The sequence below is a fragment of the Coregonus lavaretus genome (assembly GCF_964263955.1).
Source record: "Coregonus lavaretus genome assembly, contig: SUPER_35_unloc_1, whole genome shotgun sequence".
Taxonomy (NCBI): Eukaryota; Metazoa; Chordata; class Actinopteri; order Salmoniformes; family Salmonidae; genus Coregonus; species Coregonus lavaretus.
This window is the reverse complement of record NW_028167181.1, coordinates 5,173,575-5,196,797: the sequence shown is the minus strand read 5'-3', so window position 1 is coordinate 5,196,797 and position 23,223 is coordinate 5,173,575. Positions and strand designations below refer to the sequence as shown.

The window sequence follows — 23,223 nt, the reverse complement described above, 5'->3', positions numbered from 1 at the left end:
TCCTAAATCGAACAAACTTGAGTTCATGATAAAAGAGGACAACCTGTACATTATACTGACTCCAACTGATGGACCAATCAGATAGTCTTATCTTGCTCTTTAATAAGCAGACTCTTGGTATTGGCCCAGACCACTCACTGTGTTGCGCTGATGTCTCGGTTGTACTCCTTTCCTTGGAAGAATGCTCCAGACTAGACATTGGCCAGATAAAAAGAGGGTTGGCACCGCTTTCAGTTGGTCCGATCTCAAAGGAAAACCTGCAATAGATCACAGCGTCGCACTCGCTCACATCAATGTGTGTGGGTAAAATATGCACAGTTCATCTTACGTTCCATTGCTTCCATTACAGCCATTACAATGAGCCCGTCCTCCTGTAGCTCCTCCCACCAGCCTCATCTGGTGCACGTACACACACACACACACACGTCCAAAGTCCAGCTGAACCTCTAGACTTGGGTGTGTGTCAGAGAGATAAGAGACAGGTCAGAGAAATAGTTTGTCTGAGATGCAGGAAAGGAATCATCTACCTGGAGACACACCTGGAGGTGATTGATCCACCTAATCCAAGTCCTAGATATATGCCATTTAGCAGACGCTTTATAGGATATCCTAATCAAAGGCATGCAACACACACACACACACTCACACACACCAGCTGGTAATGACTGAATGAAGTCCAACTAAGTGTGGTTGATGAAAGAAACATCTCAATCACACAGAGATGTGTACAACAACATGCTCCAGGAGTCAGGAGTGGAGCAATCCCTCCCACACACACCCTGGGTCAACCAAAACAACACTATCAACATCAAGGGGAGGCCAATGGACATTGATATGTATACTATAATACCACAGGAGGCTGGTGAGGGGAGGACGGCTCATATGAATGGCTGGAATGGAAACCATGTGTTTGATGAGTTGGATACCATTCCATTTATTTCATTACAGCCAGTACTATGAGCCCGTCCTCCCCTCACCAGCCTCCTGTGTATAATACACATACAAGTGAATTTGTCCCAATACTTTTGGTCCCCTAAAATGGGGAGGGACTACGGACAGAAAGTGCATTAATTTCTAAACGGTTCACACGATATGGATGAAAATACCCTCAAATTAAAGCTGATGGTCTGAACTTTAAAGTCATAGTTGTCACGACTTTGGTCGAGGCTGCCTCCCCTCCTTGTTCGGGGAGGCTTCGGCGTTCGTCGTCACCGGCTTACTAGCCACTGCCGCTCCATTTATCATCACTCCATTTGTCTTGTCTTGTCAATTACACACACCTGGTTCATATCCCCTCATTAGTCCGTGTATAAGTGTTCCCTCTGCCCCCCTTGTCCTTGTGGGTGATTGTTTATTGTGAGAGTAGTGTAGCTCGGTGGAGCTACTCGCACCTTGTATTGCCGGGGTAGATATTTCCCCTGTGCCTGTATATTGTTGGAGTATCCCGTACCGTGTATTGCCAGGGTAGATAGTTTCCCCTGTGCCTGTTTTGGTTTGTCGCTATCCAGCGCAATTGTGTACGACGGAATAAACTCTGTATTCTGTGATTTACCATCCTGCGCCTGACTCCTTCTATCACACTCATCACAATAGTCATTGTATCATTTCAAATCCAAGGTGCTGGAGTACAGACCCAAAACAACAAAAAATGTCACTGTCCCAATACTTTTGGAGTTTACTGTATATTAGGCTAACCAGACAAGGACACCATATAAACTAATTTAAGATAAATAATGGGAGTCAATCTCCATCCAATAGTATTGAAGAGGCATGTTCAAGAGAGCCGGGTTTCAATGGCTTTTTATAGTGTGGTCAACCGTCAACGTGTGCACGATAATCCTGCTTGTATAGAGTGCTTGAAGAGTGATTTCTTGGAAACCGTCTTACGTAAGATGAACTGTGCATATTATACCCACACACATTGATGTGAGCTATTGCAGGTTTTCCTTTGAGATCGGACCAACTGAAAGCGTTGCCAACCCTCTTTTTATCTGGCCAATGTCTAATCTGGAGCATTCTTCCAAGGAAAGGAGTACAACCGAGACATCAGCGCAACACAGTGAGTGGTCTGGGCCAATACCAAGAATCTGCTTATTAAAGAGCAAGATAAGACTATCTGATTGGTCCATCAGTTGGAGTCAGTATAATGTACAGGTTGTCCTCTTTTATCATGAACTCAAGTTTGTTCGATTTAGGACCATGCATTAATCTTAGAGTAGGTAAGCTAGGTTACACCTTTTAGCTATTATCATAGACTACAAATCACCTAATAGCTTGGGAGCATTTCCAGAGATCTAACAGCTAACGGTTCTCTCTAATCACAGATCACATAGTCGCGAGGTAATAGCCAGCTACTGTGGGAAACTGGGCTCATCTCTTTGACACGGCTGAGCTATAACGGCCATCCCTTCCTCACTGTCATTTCTGATGAGAGGCCTGGCTCTGTTTTGACGGAGAAACACCTGGTTTAGGCACAAAGTGCTGCTTTCTGTCTGGATGTCTGTCGTCTTTGCTTTATTTGAGGCTGAGGATAGAGGAAGTGTGAATGGCTGCTTGTTTGTAGGTGTAGACCTAGATGTTTCTAGGGTGTCGGTTGTTAGTCTGTATTTAGTTTGTGTTGTAGATTTTATGATTTGAATCCATTCACCGACAGAGCTATTATTTTATTTCCTATATCCTGCATACTTTGTGTGTACTGTGGATCGAATCTGATAGAGTCAGATGTACAAACAGCTGATGTCATTTCAGGGACTTTTACAGCTGCACAGGTAGGGCCAGTAATGTTAGAACTATTCTCCAGTCCTGAAGCTATTGTGTGCCAATGTACACAGAAACAACCATTTAAAAGCAGATCCATTTAGATCAGTCGTAGTAAAGGTAAATACATGACCATTTCCTGCCTTTTTTAGGGTGGTGTCACCCTCGACCGATCAACCAAAGAACAGGTCAGTCCCTCAAGCCTACCTGTAGGGGTGTGTTAGGCAGTATACCACCCTGCATCCCACTGCTGGCTTGCCTCTGAAGCTAAGCAGGGTTGGTCCTGATCAGTTCCTGGATGGGAGACCAGATGCTGCTGGTAGTGGTGTTGGAGGGCCACTTTCCTCTGGTCTAATATATATATAAATTATATGCCCCAGGGCAGTGATTGGGGACATTGCCTCGTGTATGGTGCCGTCTTTCGGATGGGAAGTTAAACAGGTGTCCTGACTCATCGTAAGCGTAGGGGTGTTAACCCCGGTGTCCTGGCTAAATTCCCAATCTGGCGCTCATACCATCATGGCCACCTAATCATCCCCAGCTTTCAATTGGCTCAGTCATCCTCCCTCCTCTCCCCTGTAACTATTCCCCAGGTTGTTGCTGTAAATGAGAATGTGTTGTCAGTCAACTTACCTGGTAAAATAAGGGTTAAATAAATGGGCTATGTCATGTAACGCACCCATACAAACACGTATGCACAAATATAATAAAACATGTCAACAGAAGGTTTAAAAGTATTTCAAATGGATGTAAGTTTCTGGCTAGTATTTACATGTTCCTTCCCATGTTGTCTTTGATGGTTTGCCATGCAAAGGAGGTTTGGGACCACTCCCACAACACACAGCAGATAAACTAATCAACAGCTAAATTGGAACATGCAGTTGTATATATCAATGCCATTTTCTTCTGCCATCACAGATATGGTAAAAGCGAGGTAGCAACAGCATTTATTAACAGTTTGAGAATGTGGTTTGATTTTCTTGTAGATGTTAGGTAAACTTAGCCTACACACCATTCAAGTTATCACGCTAGAAACATACTGTAACACCATTTGTTGCCAGGGTCTCTATAATAACCCAGTGATTGACAAATCGGTCATTGCGACACAACACTGCAAATGAAAAATCAGCTCACAATGTACACTATGCGTTCATCTGTTCAAACAAGAAAAGCAGATCAAATCTCTGAGTGATGCAACACGTGGGTTTGGCATCTCTCTCTCTGCCTAGCCAGCACTCGTCCATACCGGACACAACACAGGTGATGGATTTGAGATGCGATCGGTTTTGTCACTGCAGGTGAAGATTAAAATAAGTTCCAGCAGGGACGGCTTGTTCAATAGGGCGATATGGGCGACGCACTGCCAAACGGGAAAAGGAAGGGATTTTTTTTCTAATCAATTATAAAAAATAAAAAAAATAAAAATTTATATTTTTTTTTTATAAATTTATAAAAAATTATATCACGGCAACAGCAGTTATCAGTGTTCACGTCTGATCTGCCAGCCACTAAATGTCAAATCAGGCTAAAGTCGTGCTTCAAATGGCCCCGCCCGTTTTTTGGGCGATTTCAGTCAGGTTGAAAATCGCCCAGAAGTCTCTCATAGCCTGTCATGTAAAATCTATTTTTTTCACATTTCAAAGCTTTCAATACATTCTCTATGGGTGTCTGTGTGCATGCACTTACGCGCTTTCGTCATACGTGACGTAACGTTGAACGTAACTAAGACAATGGCGGCTATCAGCGTCTATGTTGCGACCTGCAGTGTGGCGTTATTTTATGTTTTTAATTTGTAGACTTAGTTTACAAACATTCTGCAAACATTCTGCTTTGGACTGATCTTCGGTTTTGGACTGATCTTGTTGATCGTGTACATACCCGCTACGAACGGACTAAATAATGAAAACGCTGCTGGCAGAGAGGTGGAGCCGGCCACCTTCACCCTGGTCAGAGCGGACCGCGATCCTGGTAAGAGAGCGACTCTGTACCCCGACATTGAACTGCTTTCTGTGTCATTGAACCTTACTATTGTTGATAAAACAAGTTTACTGGAGAACGGAGAAAAAGTAGAGACTTTTGGACAAGGTGGATAATTGTATAATATAAGGCAGTTTATTCAGAGGTAAAGATATCTGCAATCGCGTTCACGGACCCGTTCGTCAAACTCTTAGGGAGCTATAAATCAAGCCCCATTACTTACCATATCAGATAAGAGAAATTGCTGCAGCTACATATATTTTACATCCTGGCCCTACATAGTTCACTATTTGCATCACTTACCAAAATATTACATGTGGTCATATATGCTTGGAAAGTGGAGATGCCATAGAACGTCAAAAAAGTAAACATTGCTGGAGACACATTGCGTTTGCTAGCGAAGAGATTTGTTGTGGCAAATGAACTTGGGCTGGGAATTGCCAGGAACCTCACGATAAGATATATGCATCAGCATTGCGAGTCTCATGATTCTATACGTATTGCGATTCGATACTGTGATTTTATTGCGCACCATATGTCTGTTGCAGAGGGATCAGAAAGCCATGAGAACGAGTTTTGATCAGTCATGGAAATAAAAGTGCTGAAAACAAATTGGCTCCCAATGTGAAAAGATTGAGAACAAGCTATGAAGGAACAATAATGGTGTTTTGGTGCAGGTACAGCCAACTAGCGCTAAAATATTGCGATATTGTCAATACAGTATATCGTAAAGTATCACTATGTAACTCGATTTCTTTCACCCCAATCCCTCAAATTAACGGTAAATAACTGAATTGTTTGCCCCACATTTAGCTAAGATGATTAGCTAGCCAGCTAAAATGTTTTATTTAGTTAGCAGTCGCATCTACAATAGTTTACTGTCAATAACATGTCTCCAAAAATGACGTGGTGTCTCCAATTGTGTTGACATTTTACAATTGCAATGCGCATCCATGAGTATCCACTTTCTGTAGCTCAGCTGGTAGAGCATGGTGCTTGTAACGCCAAGGTAGTGGGTTCGATCCCCGGGACCACCCATACACAAAAATGTATGCACGCATGACTGTAAGTCGCTTTGGATAAAAGCGTCTGCTAAATGGCATATTATTATTATTATTATTATTATTATTATCTGAAGAGAGCCCCGAAACATTGTGTGCAGACATTTTATGCAATAAATGAAGTAGGTTCAATCTAGTAGTTCTGATCTTCTGATTGGTCCTGATGAGTTGGGCGAGGTCCCCTCCAGGCTACTGTCACTGTTGCATTGGCTCTGAGTCGGGTTCTCTGTCTTCAAATGTTCAGCCTAAGAGAGGGGATTTTTGTGTGTGTGTGTGTGTTTAACAGTGATGATGTGTGTGTGTGTGTGTGTTTAACAGTGATGATGTGTGTGTGTGTGTGTTTGTGTGTGTGTGTGTCCTCAGAGCAAGAACTCGTGAGTTGGAAGAACTGAGAGGCCTATGGCGTGGGTGTTGTCCTTGGCCACCTGCTGACAAGGCTGACAAGATAGGACCCTTTTGTCCATTGTTATTGGATAGGAACATAACTTATAACCAGCTCCTGACCTAAATAGATCTTAGCACAACATTTTACTCAACATATCATATTCCATATTCACTATAACAAATATATTTACTACGACATTAGCAAGAACCGCCACATCCTCAGCCGGCTAATCCAGTGTGTGAAGTTTTGCGGAGTGTTTGAGTTAGCTTTGCGAGGCAAAGATGAAACTGAGGGCTCCACCAACCCTGGTAAGCCAACACTTTTGAGATCAGTCAATAAATGCTTCTGGTATTGACTTATATGCTGCCCCTGTCTTCATGTTGTTGCTGGACATATCTTTTTTTAAATGTGTGTAGGTCACCTAAATCATCAGAAAAATTGCCCCTCCTGAGAATTTTTTCAGGAGCCGCCACTGAGTTCCAGATAGAGTTCCAGTACATAGAAAGGTGGAGTTACGTTTCATCTTCAATGCCCTTGCTGATGGAAGGAGGTTTTCACTCAAAATCTCACGGTACATGGCCCCATTCATTCTTTCCTTTACACGGATCAGTCGTCCTGGTCCCTTTGCAGAAAAACAGCCCCAAAGCATGATGTTTCCACCCCCATGCTTCACAGTAGGTATGGTGTTCTTTGGATGCAACTCAGCATTATTTGTAAACCAAACACGACAAGTTGAGTTTTTACCAAAAAGTTCTATTTTGGTTTTATCTGACCATATGACATTCTCCCAATCCTCTTCTGGATCATCCAAATGCACTCTAGCAAACTTCAGACGGGCCTGGACATGTACTGGCTTAAGCAGGGGGACACGTCTGGCACTGCAGGATTTGAGTCCCTGGCGGCGTAGTGTGTTACTGATGGTAGGCTTTGTTACTTTGGTCCCAGCTCTCTGCAGGTCATTCACTAGGTCCCCCCGTGTGGTTCTGGGATTTTTGCTCACCGTTCTTGTGATCATTTTGACCCCACGGGGTGAGACCTTGCGTGGAGCCCCAGATCGAGGGAGATTATCAGTGGTCTTGTATGTCTTCCATTTCCTAATAATTGCTCCCACAGTTGATTTCTTCAAACCAAGCTGCTTACCTATTGCAGATTCAGTCTTCCCAGCCTGGTGCAGGTCTACAATTTTGTTTCTGGTGTCCTTTGACAGCTCTTTGGTCTTGGCCATAGTGGAGTTTGGAGTGTGACTGTTTGAGGTTGTGGACAGGTGTCTTTTATACTGATAACAAGTTCAAACAGGTGCCATTTATACAGGTAACGAGTGGAGGACAGAGGAGCCTCTTAAAGAAGAAGTTACAGGTCTGTGAGAGCCAGAAATCTTGCTTGTTTGTAGGTGACCAAATACTTATTTTCCACCATAATTTGCAAATAAATTCATTAAAAATCCTACAATGTGATTTTCTGGATGTTTTTCTCTCAATTTGTCTGTCATAGTTGACGTGTACCTATGATGAAAATTACAGGCCTCTCTCATCTTTTTAAGTGGGAAAACTTGCACAATTGGTGGCTGACTAAATACTTTTTTCCCCCACTGTATAAAGTAAGTTGGACTATATAGACGAGTTATAGAACATTATAGGCTATAGAAAAATGATGGCATGGAGCGCAAAGTATCCAGCATTATATTTTGACATCGTCTTCAAAAGAAAAAGTGTAAAACTATGAGAGCCTGGGTTTCAGATCAAGGGGTTCATTCCCCTTATGGAAAGTCCTTTTTTGGATGTAAAGCACATTGTACGACTATGATCTCACCTGTGATATGGTTACTACCTGTGGTGTGGTTTTGAGTCAGAGGTGTGTTGGTGTCTGTACAGCTGGTTCTGTTGATTCTTCCAGGCCAGAGGTGACTCATTTAAAGCCCCATGGTGTTAACCTTCTTATTAGTTGTGTTGCTCATTGAATGATATCATGATATGGCTGCTGCTTGATACTGAAACCTATATTAGCAACTCTTTCGTAACAATTTACAGCCTTAAACAGATTTATTGGCCCAGCTTTCAACAGGTCCAAAGATACGAATTTCAGTTCACTTCAATGACGAATAGCCAATTAAACCTATGCTTGAAATATAAAAAGAAAACCAATATTTTAAACCGCCTGATTTGAAACATTTAAAATATAGACTATGATCTCATCGTTACACAACTTTTATTTCCCTCAGTCATCCTTTTCTATTATGACAATACATCCATGCCGACTAGATAGACTGTACCCCCCCCCCAAAGCATTACAGGCCAAATATCAGATGCGTCCGTCAAACTCTAAACTAAATCAATCCCTTTATTGACTTACAGTAAAAAGCGGGGGGGGGGGGTAAATCAATTAAAGACATGGAGAGGAGAGGGCCTCGTGTATAGAACCAATCTGGAATCCTCAGGGACTTTAGGAAGCCATTCCGGTAAATGTCCATTGTGCATTTGTCGATTATCTAACTAATGAATTAAGCCCTGTGCTACTACAGGTATTTATTTTTATTTTATTTAACCTTTATTTAACCAGGTAAGCCAGTTGAGAACAAGTTCTCATTTACAACTGCGACCTGGCCAAGATAAAGCAAAGCAGTGCGATAAAAACAACAACACAGAGTTACATATGGGGTAAAACAAAACAAAGTCAAAAATACAACAGATAGTTGGGGTTCATGGGAGCTGTTTGTAAAGGACAGACATAACCGGTGGTGTGAAGTGTTAAGTATGGAGGAAGTGGAATTATAGCTCTGAGGGGTGAGCCATGTTGGGGCCGGACCTCTGGGGAGGGGGTTGATTTCTTTGTCTTAATTCTGACATGCTCTGGCTGTTATTGAGAGGACTGACTGGGCCTCTGTAGCTACAGCCCCTGGCAGAGTGTAGAGTTTTACACACTTTTATCTTCTAGCCAGTAAACCTTAACTGATACTAAAAAAATTGACTCGATGTCACCGAGTTCAAAACTATGACTTTACCCAGATGAGCAGTGAGCACCCCATTCCATAGAAGCCTTTTAGTAACACCGGCATATCGAAACTCTGCTGAGCTCAATGTCAATTTGTCAAAGTAGCAGGAGATAGCAAAGAGAGGAAAAGGGCTGCGTAGAATCTAAAGTTGGATATCTGTCAGGCTTTAAATTGGCTTTGTTCTTGAAACCAAGTGTAGTGCTGCTCTGGTAATGAATATCAGCTAGAAAACAGGTTATGACATCAAATTAATTCTTTAGGTTTTCGCTCTCATGCGTTGGCTTTTTTTTTTTTTTTTTACAACCTCCGTGTTTTTTTTTCTTCGCCTCATTCCTAATTGGAATGAAACATAAATATTTGATGCTAGTTAATGTAAAATGTTTAATTATTCAGTGGAGGTGATAAGAGCAAGTAGCCGTATCACACCCTTCCCATAACTTCAGATCTCCACCTGTCATTTACTGCACTATTCCAACATCAACAGTGAGCTTCACTAATGACACCCATCCAGCCAAACCATAATAACTGCAGCCAAGGTAAATTACACTTTGAGCCACCAGGAGGATTATATTGCATTTATACTATGCTCATACAACCCCTCTATCCATCTCACTAACAACAGCAGCTACAGGATCCCAGAGGGCCACAACAAGCTCCATGATGACATCAGACTGTCTGATGCTTTCGCTAATCAGATCTCTTCCATTAGCTAACTGCATTAGTGTGGCGCGATATGGTTACTACAGTATTCACAGCTGTTTGCTGACTGGACAAAGTACTACTCAAGTTGCTCACACTATTAGCCTGGAGACATTGGGTGTGGTCCCGCTCACTGCAGAGGGAAAATGGCTGCTGCACTAAGGCCTAACCACTCCACTTCACTACCTCCTTGAAAACAGATTTGGGATCAGCCTTCTCAACCCGGGCCCTAACCTTGACTATTATGGACCGACCAATAAAGCTGTCCAGGGAACAGTTGTTAAAGCACCAAAACAAACAGTATAACCAGGACTGCAGATGTCAAGAAACAGTGAACACATTGGTTTGACAGGCTGTTTCTGAGGTAGGACCATTAGGGCCACTAAGGGTCTGGCTGGTCAATACAGAGGAATAACATGTCAATTCCCCTCTTTACTCCTCCTCTCTATGAATAATAGATCACTGCCCCATCCACCTTCTGGGCTTTTATTTATTTAACCTTTATTTAACTAGGCAAGTCAGTTAAGAACAAATTCTTATTTACAATGACTTGCCTACCAAAAGGCAAAGGCCTCCTGCGGGGACGGGGGCTGGGATTAAAAATAAAAATATAGGACAAAACACACCCCGACAAGAGAGACACCACAACACTACATAAAGACCTAAGACAACAACACAGCATGGCAGCAACACATGACAACACAGCATGGTAGCAACACATGACAACACAGCATGGTAGCAACACATGACAACACAGCATGGTAGCAACACATGACAACAACATGGCAGCAGCACAACATGGTAGCAGCACAACATGGTAGCAGCACAAAACATGGTACAAACATTATTGGGCACAGACAACAGCACAAAGGGCAAGAAGGTTGTGACGCTCAGACTACATCCTAAAGGAAAACATAAATAAACACAATGTTTTGTACCAATTAGCAAAATACGTAGGCCCACTGAATAGTACGGTAGTTGTAAAAGATGAATCTCCTTCACAGGTATCTGAGAAATCTGTATCATGGTTTCTCTGTACACACCATTTTTTACAATGTTAAATGTAAAACAAATCGAATTTAGAGACACAGAAGTCATCATACAACAAGGACTGTACCAACTAAGTGTAAAACAAATTGAATTTAGAGACACAGGAGTCATCATAGAACAAGGACTGTACCAACTAAGCAGGTCTTCCGAGACACTCAAATGAGTGAAGAATGATTCTGGGTCAAGTTGCTGTTTTTGTTTTCTGGAAGACCAAGGTCTGGGTACTTACTGTCAGAGAGATCATCCACTTGAAGTTCTCTCCATTATGACAAGAATCAAGATCAATTCACTCAATACCCTAATGCACTGATTAACACACTTACAGCCAAACTATACTGGACACGTTAGCATAAGGGAACCAGCCGTAAGCATTTTTGAGTAGCATGCGGGTGAAACAGACCCATTGTAATCAACAAGATGCTACAGCGGTCGCAGAAGGCCTTCCTTTTTGGACACAAGCGGGAAACATCTAGGCCCACATGTAGCCTACATCTCAGCAGCCTGGACATTTGTTGGGATTGGGAATACCATTGGGAATACAAATCAGAGCAGGATTGGAGCTGGGAAAATGTAAGGGAGGAGACTCTCCATTTTTAAAGTAATCCCCTCCCTCTCCGTCTCCCTGTGTCCACCACTACTGTAGCCCACCCATCTGGGATAATCCGTCAGGATTGGACAGCTGGTGTGTCGGAAAACGTCCATGACAACCTTCATGACTGACGTCGGTCAACTATGACATAACAGCACGGGAGCATAGCGCAAAGTGAGCACATCCTGTACATGTAAGCAAACACTTTCAGAAACTGCCACGTGAATACGTGTTACGGTAATAACATATTATGGTAATGACAACTGAAGAGGACAGTTTGGCAGTGTGAGTGTGTATGTGTGTGTGTGTGTGTGTGTGTGTGTGTGTGTGTATGTGTGTGTGTGTGTGTGTGTGTCAGCGACTATGACAGTGGCAGTCTGGTGGTCTCTGTCTGTCACGTGCAGATGGCTCGGAGGTTACGTAAGAGCATTTTAGGATTTCAGTAAGAGCCATTGTAAGGGAAGTAATCATCCCAAACAACAGATTGGTCCCTTGGATGGAATTGGTGCAGTACAGTATTTGGAAGGCTCAGCTCAGCCACAATATTCCCTGCCATAATGGTCAGGTGCCCCAATAGGATTCTTTCATCAAACAAATCTTATATCTAAGAGATGTGGGCCTAATAAGGAACAGAAAGAGATTAAACAATGCAAAAGTTTCATCTATAAAAATTCAGTATGTGAGAGTATGTGATGGCTGGTTGTTCAGTCCTACAACCACAACATTCAAACAAACCAATCTCAGGTCACCTCAACAAAACACAGTAATCTTGAAATCAGTCACTCTCTCCACTACAAATAAATCAAGTCACTGGAACGTCATCTGTGGAGACTCATGGAAAATAATCAGACCTTTGTGAGAAGAATGGACCCAGGAAGACAATAGATGTATGGTGTTAGCTCAACGACACAATCAGAAGGAGTGGGGGTTAGAGTCCAGAGTGATGAAATCATGTCTCCAGGTAGCCAGAGCCGGATTACCGAAACGGCACGCAGGGCAGGTCGGGGCCCCCCCAGATAGCATATGAACACGTCGGTCGGGGCCCCTTGGAAATCGAGGGCCCCCCCAGATAGCATATGAGGGTGATTCTCATGAAACCGGTTTTAAAATGTCTGTAGCAAATTTAGTTTAAAAACCATGATGCATCTCCAAAAATCAAATATCATTCTCAGTACTAAGATGTGTAGCTGTTAAATAAAGGTAACATTTATGCCAGAATTTTTTACATTTTCACCCCAAATTCTCATTACTGAAATGAGTATGGATTAAATTAAAATCGGGTCATTTTATACAAAATATTTATAAAAAGCTAACTTATTTGAATAAAACACAAAATATATTTATGTAGTCCCATAAATCATAAAAATTGTATACTAGTTGAGGTTTATATTGTACATAATACATGTTATGGTTTAACACAGTGTCTGTAGACAGTGTCTGTATCTCATTACCGTAACACTTTTCAAGTTCCTGTAAAAGCTCCAATAAGTTTTAAAATAATAATAAGTTGTATTCACCCATGATGCATCATCTAGAGGAGTAGTCCTCTAGAGTAGTTAAGTTATATGCCTTCAGAATTAGGTTCTTATTATCAAAACACCCCCTTTACCCCACTTGGCCTTCTCATTACAGAAATGGCTCAAATTGGGAAAATGTCTGATTAAATGTTATAATATTGAAAATGTCATTTGAAATATTTGTATTTTCAGTGTTATGTTTATCTCAGTCCTTTTCATTAGGGGAGCAATGTTTAAAAATATCAGTTACGGTAATGAGAATTATGGTACAGTGCATAATATCTGATCAAAAACCATAATCATAATTATGAAATAGATAAGTACAGATCCTAATCTCAGTGATTCAAGAGGAAATTTAGTGGAAAATGACCCAGTTTCGTGAGAATGACCCGAGTGGGGCAGCGGTCTCTAAAGCGCTGCATGTCAGTCCTAAAGGCATCACTACAGACCCTGGTTTGATTCCAGGCTGTATCACAATCTGGCCATGATTGGGAGTCCCATAGGGCGGCGCACAATTGGCCCAGCGTCGTCCGGGTTTGGCCGGGATAGGCCATCATTGTAAATAAGAATTTGTTCTTAACTGACTTGCCTTCTTAAATAAATAAGCCATTGCAAAATGTGTAGATTGTAGGAATTTAGCTTTAAAACTGCAAAATATTCTCTCAGCCTCATGGCAAAATGTGTAGAATTGCATGAGATAAGCTACAAAACTGTAGCTGTGCTAGTCCGGCCCTGCAGGTAGCCCCTTGGCACTGATCTAGGATGCGCTTACAGTCCCAAATTCCTAACAATTAGGGGAGGAAAATGCCAAACGGACCTACAAATCACCCGAGCCCATTCTGTGAGGCCATGGACATCACTGGGGGCGAGCTCCCTGCCCTCCAAGACATATACTCAAAACAGTGTTTGAGGAAGCCCCAGAAGGTCGTCAAGGACTCCTGTCACCCGAGCCAACGACCATTCACTCTGTTACCATCTGGTAAGCGGTATCTGAGCATCGGGTCTCGGACCAACAGGCTCAGAGACAGCTTCTACCACCAGGCCATCAGAGTACTTAACAGCTAACCCTAGCTGTCTCCCTGCAAAGACCTGGGCCCGGTATCCCGATAGCGATAGAACTTAGGCTGACACGTATTTTAATGATGCATCTTTCCTACAACGGCCGAATATGTAACGTGTTTCGCAAAACAAGTGTGTCGTTGAGGCATGTGTCGATACTGATAGGATCGAAAGAAAGGCAGCGCTGCTCTCAGGTCAGCTTTCTCCATTCAAATCTGACCTTAACATTAGAATTATTCCACAACACTGATGACGGATCAGCTCCTAGAGAGATATTATCACCTATGGCTGCAAACATCGAGGCGGCTTATTCATTTTATTACCCCTTTTTCGTGATATCCAATTACAGTCTTGTCCCATCGCTGCATCTCCCGTACAGACTGGGGAGAGGCGAAGGTCGAGAGCCATGCGTCCTCCGAAACACAACCCTGCCAAGCCGCACTGCTTCCTGACACACTGCTCGCTTAACCGGGAAGCCAGCCGCACCAATGTGTCGGAGGAAACACTGTCCAGCTGGCGACCGAAGTCAGCTTGCAGGCGCCCGGCCCGCCACAAGGAGTCGCTAGAGCGCGATGGGACAAGGAAATCCCAGCCAGCCAAATCCTCCCCTAACCCGGACGACGCTGGGCCAATTGTGCGCCACCTCATGGGTCTCCCGATCACGGCCGGCTGTGACACAGCCTGGGATTGAACCCGGGTCTGTAGTGACGCCTTAAGCACTGCCATGCAGTGCCTTAGACCGCTGCGTCACTCAGGAGGCCTGAGGCGGCTTATTCTAATGCTTACCCTATAATAATGCACTAAATCCAGATGACACATCATTGTGCACATTAGGCTACAAATCATGAAATATATTGAGGCAAAACGGCAAAAATTACAGACAGTAGCCAAATAAAACTCAATTGAATGAAAATGAAATTTATTTCAATATCGTTTAAATATATGGGCCTATGAAGCCTATACTAAAGGAATGCTATTTATCTTTTCATGCAGTCATCTCAGTTTTAATTTGAAGCATCTTTTTATCCTTCGCTTGTTTGTAACAATTGCAAAGACATTGGCAACTTTATCTGCAGTCACAGAGAGACAGATACACATCTTGATTCTATGTTTAGCAGAGATTTTCTGTGTATAAAGTGACGCGGTAGGGAAAGACGCATCTAACGACGCACTTAGCTGTTCTACGAGTGGTCTGATGCGGTCGGGAAATAACAAGCGTTTTCAAGTGCCCATTTTGTAACGATGGTTTTGGGATACAGCTCGGAGACTTAACAATACTCCTACGAAGGTTCTAACGATGAACTTAGCCTTAAGATGCTTTCAGGAAACCGGGCCCTGCACCTTAGTGACTATTTGCACTGACTCTCTACATTTTACGTTTACATTTTAGTCACTATATATGGTAAATACAGTCATACTTGACATAGCACATTAATGATATATTCTGTATATCCTATTGTGTACATACCAGGATATTACTCTGCTTATTACCTCGTCTATTACTTATTATTTCTTATTTGACTTGACTCTTATTATTGACTATTATTGATTATAGTACTGAAGTGTTGAGGGAGCTAGCGCACAAGGATTTCACTGCACCTTTTATACCTGCTGTATAAACTGTGTACGTGACAAATACAATTTGATTTGATTTGACAGCCAGGGCATCATCAGTGGGAAGCCATAGGAAACCACCGTCAAGGAGGAGGAAGGATGGAGTCAGAGCTAAATAACCCCTCTCTGAGTTAGAGCTCTAGGGATGAACACAGTCTACATGCAGGCTATATGGTATGGGGCATGACGGAGTGAGACAGATTTACAGTCAGTCAGTCAGTGTGTTCATGTCTCCTCCTGCAAACAGACTAGATATCCATGACAATGAGGCAACCAAGGACATGAGGTGACATCATTCCCCTTCAGGCCCTCTTGTATAGAGTTGTTCAGTTCCTAAGTGTCTAAACGCAAAACACAGAGTCGTAGGCACGTACACACACACACACAGGCACACACACATAACAACGGTTGTCAACCACTATGACTAACTGGCCAAGTCAAGTAGGCAATTTTTTCCTCCATGAAGTAAATAAAATGTTGGCTAATCCCAAATTAGAATAGAGACACAGTAAAGAGAGTGGAAAAGATTGGGCACTAGGCTGACCACAGAACATTTACATTTTCGTCATTTAGCAGACGCTCCTATCCAGAGCGACTTACAGTAGTTAGTGTATACATTTTCATATTTGTTGGTAGTGGTCCCCCCGTGGGAATCGAACCCACACCCTGCTCTATCAACTGAGGCACACGTGTTGTGTTGTTCCTCTGTGGTCTCTACAGTATCTTATCTGACCCTGTTACACAACACCACCCCCTCATTGGTTTATTCACCTATGTGCTGATTGCAGCCAACATTCCATGGATGTGCTACTGACCTAATACATTCTTCAGAGTGAACAGCGCCGGTGTGTGCAACACAGAAAGACCGACTTCAGCAATTTCTCAACCACCATCAATGTATGTCAGCTTCCTGTATGTAGCAGAACTCAAACACAAGTTACTCTTTATTGCATACCGGTAGTCAGGGGAACGTCATTTAACATAGTTCTGGATTTCACAATACAGAACATAAACCATTTCCTATTTTCGTTACTCAACAGTGAATGATATATGCTAGCTAGCCTAGGTCCCATGTTTTCTCTGAGACTGTATCTGTCAATCAAATGTAAGTAGGCTACAAAGCACTCAGGTTCAAGGCCATGTTTGCACAGGGCCACGCCTCCAATCAAGAGAGCTCTTAGTGAGGACTTTGATACCTCCTGCTACAATAAAGTTGCTGTACTTTGCTGCATGGTCCTTCTATTGAGGTCATTCAGCAGTATTACAGTAAATAACTTGAATATGGGTCACTTATATTCTGTTTACATACTTACCGTACAAAATGTTAAATATTATACATGACTGTACATACACTACCGGTCAAAAGTTTGGACACACCTACTCATTCAAGGGTTTTTCTTTATTTTTACAATTTTTTTTTACATTGTAGAATAATAGTGAAGACATCAAAACTATGAAATAACACATATGGAATCATGTAGTAACCAAAAAAGTGTTAAACAAATCAAAATATTAGTTATATTTGAGATTCTTCAAATAGCCACCCTTTGCCTTGAGGACAGCTTCGCACACTCTCGGCATTCTCTCAACCAGCATCATGAGGTAGTCACCTGGAATGCATTTCAATTAACAGTTGTGCCTTCTTAAAAGTTAATTTGTGGAATTTCTTTCCTTCTTAATGCGTTTGAGCCAATCAGTTGTGTTGTGACAAGGTATACAGAAGATAGCCCTATTTGGTAAAAGACCAAGTCCATATTATGGCAAGAACAGCTCAAATAAGCAAAGAGAAACAACAGTCCATCATTACTTTAAGACATGAAGGTCAGTCAATATGGAAAATGTCAAGAACTTTGAAAGTTTCTTCAAGTGCAGTCGCAAAAAACATCAAGTGCTATGATGAAACTGGCTCTCATGAGGACCGCCACAGGAATGGAAGACCCAGAGCTACCTCTGCTGCAGAGGATAAGTTCATTAGCGTTACCAGCCTCATAAATTGCAGTCCAAATAAATGCTTCACAGAGTTCAAGTCACAGACACATCTCAACATCAACTGTTCAGAGGAGACTGTGTGAATCAGGCCTTCATGGTCGAATTGCTGCAAAGACACCACTACTAAAGGACAACAATAAGAAGAAGAGACCTGCTTGGGACAAGAAACACGAGCAATGGACATTAGACCGGTGGAAATGTGTCCTTTGGTCTGGAGTCCAAATTTGAGATTTTTGGTTCCAACCGCCGTGTCTTTGTGAGACGCGTTGTGGGTGAACGGATTATCTCCGCATGTGTAGTTCCCACCGTAATGCATGGAGGAGGAGGTGTTATGGTGTGGGGGTGCTTTGCTGGTGACACTGTCTGTGATTTATTAAGAATTCAAGGCACACTTAACCAGGATGGCTACCACCGCATTCTGCAGCGATACGCCATCCCATCTGGTTTGGGCTTAGTGGGACTATCATTTGTTTTTCAACAGGACAATGACCCAACACACCTCCAGGCTGTGTGAGGGCTATTTGACCAAGAAGGAGACTGATGGAGTACTGCATCAGATGACCTGGCCTCCACAATCCCCCGACCTCAACCCAATTGAGATGGTTTGGGTTGAGTCGGACAGCAAAGTGAAGGAAAAGCAGCCAACAAGTGCTCAGCATATGTGGGAACTCCTTCAAGACTTTGGAAAAGCATTCCAGGTGAAGCTGGTTGAGAGAATGCCAAGAGTGTACAAAGCTGTCATCAAGGCATGGCTATTTGAAGAATCTCAATTATATTTGGATTTAACACTTTTTTGGGTTACTACATGATTCCATATGAGTTATTTCATAGTTTTGATGTCTTCACTATTATTCTACAATGTAGAAAATAGTAAAAAATAAAGGAAAACCCTTGAATGAGTAGGTGTGTCCAAACTTTTGACTGGTACTGTATGTCTGGTCAAATTTGTACGAAATTGACCACTATGTTTGTCAGAACATGCTATTAGTAGAAAAAGCTTAAATAACGACTTGCTTGGCATGTCAAGCACTGAACAGAAAAACCCAAAGTCTCAGCCAAGAGTGAGATACCCAGAATGCCAAACAGTGTAACAAGCACCATACAAAAGGGCATTGCAACCAGTCACAACCCTGTGACATAGAAGCTACAGTTAATAAACGGGCAGTGTGGAGGGGTGTGAAAGCCAGAAATGTGCGTCCCAAATGGCGCCCTATTCCCTATAGTGCACTACTTTTGACCAGAGCCATATAGGTCCTGGTCAAAAGTAGTGCACTACATAGTTCTCTGTGCCATTTGAGACGCACAGAGAACCTCCGGTTTTTGTTGATTGTCTTAGTAATAACATGCCGCAGATATGGGCCAGCGGTTTATGGCCCAGCTTTAAAGCATTGGCGGCCCAGATTTCACTGAGTGTGAAAAATACTAGAAGTGTGTTTCTATCTACTAGGCTACATGCATTGTTACCTACACCTTCCATTAACCAATGTTGGGTATAACTATCGGCCAACTGAGGATAGGACTGATTAACTGTCTGCTGCAAGACATGAAGTTCTAATCGTTATCCTCCCCTGTGTTCAATAGTCTTCCCTTTAGCCCAGCGTTTCCCAAACTCGGTCCTGGGGACCCCAAAGGGTGCACTTTTTTTTTTTTTCCCTAACACTACACAGCTTATTCAAATGATCAAAGCTTGATGATTAGTTGGTCATTTGAATCATCTGTGTAGTGCTAGGGCAGAAACCAAAACGTGCACCCCTCGGGGTCCCGAGGACCAAGTTTGGGAAACCCTGTCCTAATCTTTATCTTCAATATTGGCTGTAAGGGGATGATTTTTTAAATAAAGGATTTAAAACGTATTCTAGCTACAAAAGCGTTCTTCACCATCTCTGGCGATAATATACATTTTCCTAATGCATTATTTGGCAAGTCTTCCCTTTAGCCTGAAAGACTATAACATTTATACATCGCTACAGTATCTAATTGGATTGCCTCACCAACACCTCATCACCCCAAAAAACTCTTAACTCAATAAATTAAGCAAAATATTTGTCAGGTTGCCATTTCAAGACAAACTAGTAGCCATGCGGTTCTCGTATAATGCATGGGTTACTAATGTAGCCTACTTTTAAGCCTACATATTACACTTGGGTAAAAACAAGTGGAGACTTGTTTCATGCCATGCCTTATAACTAACTAACTACACTTTCAGACAGAGGGAGAGGCAGTGAGTGAGGAGACAAGTCCTGGCTCCATCCCACCACTCGCCTACACATGTTCAGCATTAAACCTTGCTTCAAAACACCAAGTATGTTGCCTTCAAGTTTGTTTACGTCTTCCTCTGTGTCACCCTATGGAGCAATGGTACTCCATCTCTGGTGAACTGATGAAGGCATCAGTAGTACAGTAAAACGCCCTGAATGCGATACCTGGGTGTTTTGTAACATCGCCTGCCAGTCCCTTCAATGCACCCTGAAACATGCCCTAAAATGCGTATATTGTTGTCAATTTGGTAACTAGTTATCATACATTTGTGTTAATTTTATTTCTACATTACAGGAGTGAGTACCTTACATACATCCGCATGGCAGTGCTGTGGACATAGCCACGCGGTCAGTCAAGCTAAATAAACCGTCCTTCAAAACAATATTTAGGCTAGGCTACGATATTAATGTAACAACCCACATTAATCTTTCTACGGCGAGCCGCTGGTAACATTAGTTGCTGTCAAGAATAGAGCGGTAGATACAATGTAACAACTTATTACCTTTGAGACGGTCATATAAGATGTGTGGGCAGGTGGAAAGATTTTCCGGAGTGGACTGAACTGCAGACGTGGATGGATGGTGGAGTGCTTCTCTTGCGGCGGGTGTCTTAATTTGCCCTATGTCTTGAATGTCTGGCTCGGTTTTGATAGCCGGCTGGCAAGTCGATTTACATGTCAGCTGTATGACGGTCATAAATCATGACGGTCGGCTTGATTGAGGCGGTTACCATAAGGGTCTTTCTGTGTGAGCTCACAGGCTTCCCAAACACACACTCACCGCAGTGATGAAAAAAATAGAAAAGCGAGGTAAAGCGCTGCGGAACCCAACCTAGGAGGGGTGGAGTGGAGACAGCGATGTTCACAGCCGCGGAGGGAAGGGAGAAGAGGGGCCCTCTCTCCCACAAAGAGTGGGGTTGCTATTGTAGTTCTCTCAGTCGTCTGGTCCTCTGGCGAACCGTCCCAAAGTCGTGGTTAGACTTTGCCTTGCAATGTACAGACTGCTCGCCTTCGGTCCACCGTGGCCAGTTTAAAAAGGGACCCCTTTATTGACGCATAGAGCACGTGCTATAAGGTAACACCGGGAACAATCGTGGACGGTCCCTATGGATGGCGACGTAGCTGTGACCTCACAGGGCCATTGATATTTAAAACAATGACAGGCAGCTAAGCAATATGGTCACACTCAAGTAAAGAGCACCACTACATTAACACCATTAAAGTTATTGACATTTGCGTTATTTCATTGGAACGCGCTTTGTAGCCTATAAATGGCCGGTGGCATACGCGCGCTACAGGACGATCATAGTGCATATAATCCAGTGAAGCGTCTAAAAACAAGTATTTACTGTAAAGTAATTCCCTCATATGGGTCAATGCTGGCTGGATGCTGGCACCAGTTACAGTGATGTCTTCCAACACACAACATATATGCCTGGGCCATATAAGGAATGTATTCGAGTCATTTAACATACGCACTATACACACACGTACACATGGATTTTGTGTTGTAGATTTGTGGTAGTAGAGTAGTGGCCCGAAGGCACACACTTAATGTGTTGTGAAATCTGTTGTGAATGTATTGTAATGTTTTTGAAATTGTATAACTGCCTTAATTTTGCTGGACCCCAGGAAGAGTATGGAGATTCTAATAAATACAAATTTAGCCACTAGAAAAGGTGCAATAAAATATTACTTTCACTGTAATTGTAACAAGGTGAGAAATAGTATGCTGCCGTTGATGTTCTTTTGTAACAAGGCCTATGCATTCAAAAATAATTTAACATCTGCAACTATACAATTGATAGGATTACAGACCTACTTACTCAAGCGTCTCTTACAAATAAATTATCGTCATAATCTCATTTGATGTAACAGTCATTCATACTGTATTGTTTACATCCGTCATCCTAATCCATGTTATACAAACAAGTGACGCGCTGGAGAAGCTTTGTCTCCCCCAAGTGGAGGTACACTGTAACTGCATGATAATTTATGAACAGAGGGAGGGAACCCTGAGGGGAACATTTCAGAGACAAAGAATAGGGTGATAATAGGTAGGTAGTCTAGAGCAGGGAACAACCCTCACAGACTAGACCTAGAACACATGTATGGGTTATCATTATCTTGTCCCATGTGTCAGAGAACATCTCATGTAGGTAGGAACTTGTATGATGTTGTCAATGTGGCACAGGGGGTTTGTATACACACACTCAAATATGGAATGTATCATGGAACAACTGTTCATTTTGTGTTACTGTGCATGAACATTTATTTCTCAACAGCCATGCATGTTATTCCAAGAGGATCAAATTATGGGCTGTAAAAATTGTGAATGGTAGTGTCATGCTCAGTAACAGCTAATAACTCAACATGCAACACCTACCTCATAGGAACACAATCATAATAATGTCATATTTATTGGGTGTGTTCTTGGGTTCATACTGCACAATAACCATTTTGATTTAAAACGCCTCTCTGTAGCATCAAGGCTGAACTTAGTCTCTCTCTCTCTCCCTCTACCGTAGAGAGTAATGTTTCTTGTCATAAAAATATACCCAAGTGCTATTGTACGTAGTGCATAAAATATGATTTACCTACATACTAAGGTATGGAATATCCTCTGTAGCGAATGCCATAATTTGCTGGTAGAACATTTGAAAATGATACGTGTCCTTTTTCACACTTTCACAAACACCGGGGGGTCATTTCTAACTTAATAAACATTTGTGTATTTCTTAAACATGATTTGGATGGCATTACCTTTCCCCTAATCAACACTATCATTTGAACGGCCGAACCATGCAGACCACATGACAAGGAAAGTGAAATAAGAAAGATCTCCATATCACACCACTTTAAAGGACCTTCAAATCTAGGCCTTTGCTGTCTCAAAGACTGGGGGTGGGGGGGGGGGGGTATTACACTCACACTACAATATAACAACCATAGTTGTTTTATTAATTTAATTACGCTGATACAGTACAGCTTAAAGAAAAGAAAGTGTTGGAATAGTCTCCATTCTAAAATATGTTCAACATCAACTTGTTCATCCAGTTGCTCCTGGTCAATGTACTGCCCACTTCCCTCCTACAATACTGTTTTATGACTACACAGTTATGACTATACATGTTTCTTGGGTATTATGAAAACGCAGTCTAAATTTAGCACACCAATCACTGTGCAGACCTGAATCCTTATATCATCCTGTTACCTACTGCTCTCCCACCATAATAAATACCATTCTGCAGAGAAAATACAGTACTACTGTCAAAACCTC

General features: G+C 42.4%; 1 protein-coding gene across 6 annotated transcripts in view; it reads right to left on the bottom strand.

Moving 5' to 3' along the window:
* The window catches only part of coro2aa (coronin 2Aa), a 57,238-nt gene extending 36,452 nt beyond the window's left edge, over positions 1-20,786 (bottom strand). For 4 of the 6 annotated variants that reach the window (XR_014610665.1, XR_014610666.1, XM_084188531.1 and 1 more), the window contains exon 1: positions 20,448-20,750. Coding sequence is in view for 4 of the 6 variants with exons in the window: in XM_084188531.1 (XP_084044657.1) it covers positions 20,448-20,462 (15 nt within the window). In the remaining 2 variants the exon portion in view is untranslated. Of the gene's footprint in view, positions 1-138; positions 258-20,447 lie in introns of all 6 variants that reach the window. The other 2 variants (XM_084188530.1, XM_084188529.1) reach the window with 2 other exon arrangements.
* Positions 20,787-23,223: the final 2,437 nt, after the last annotated feature.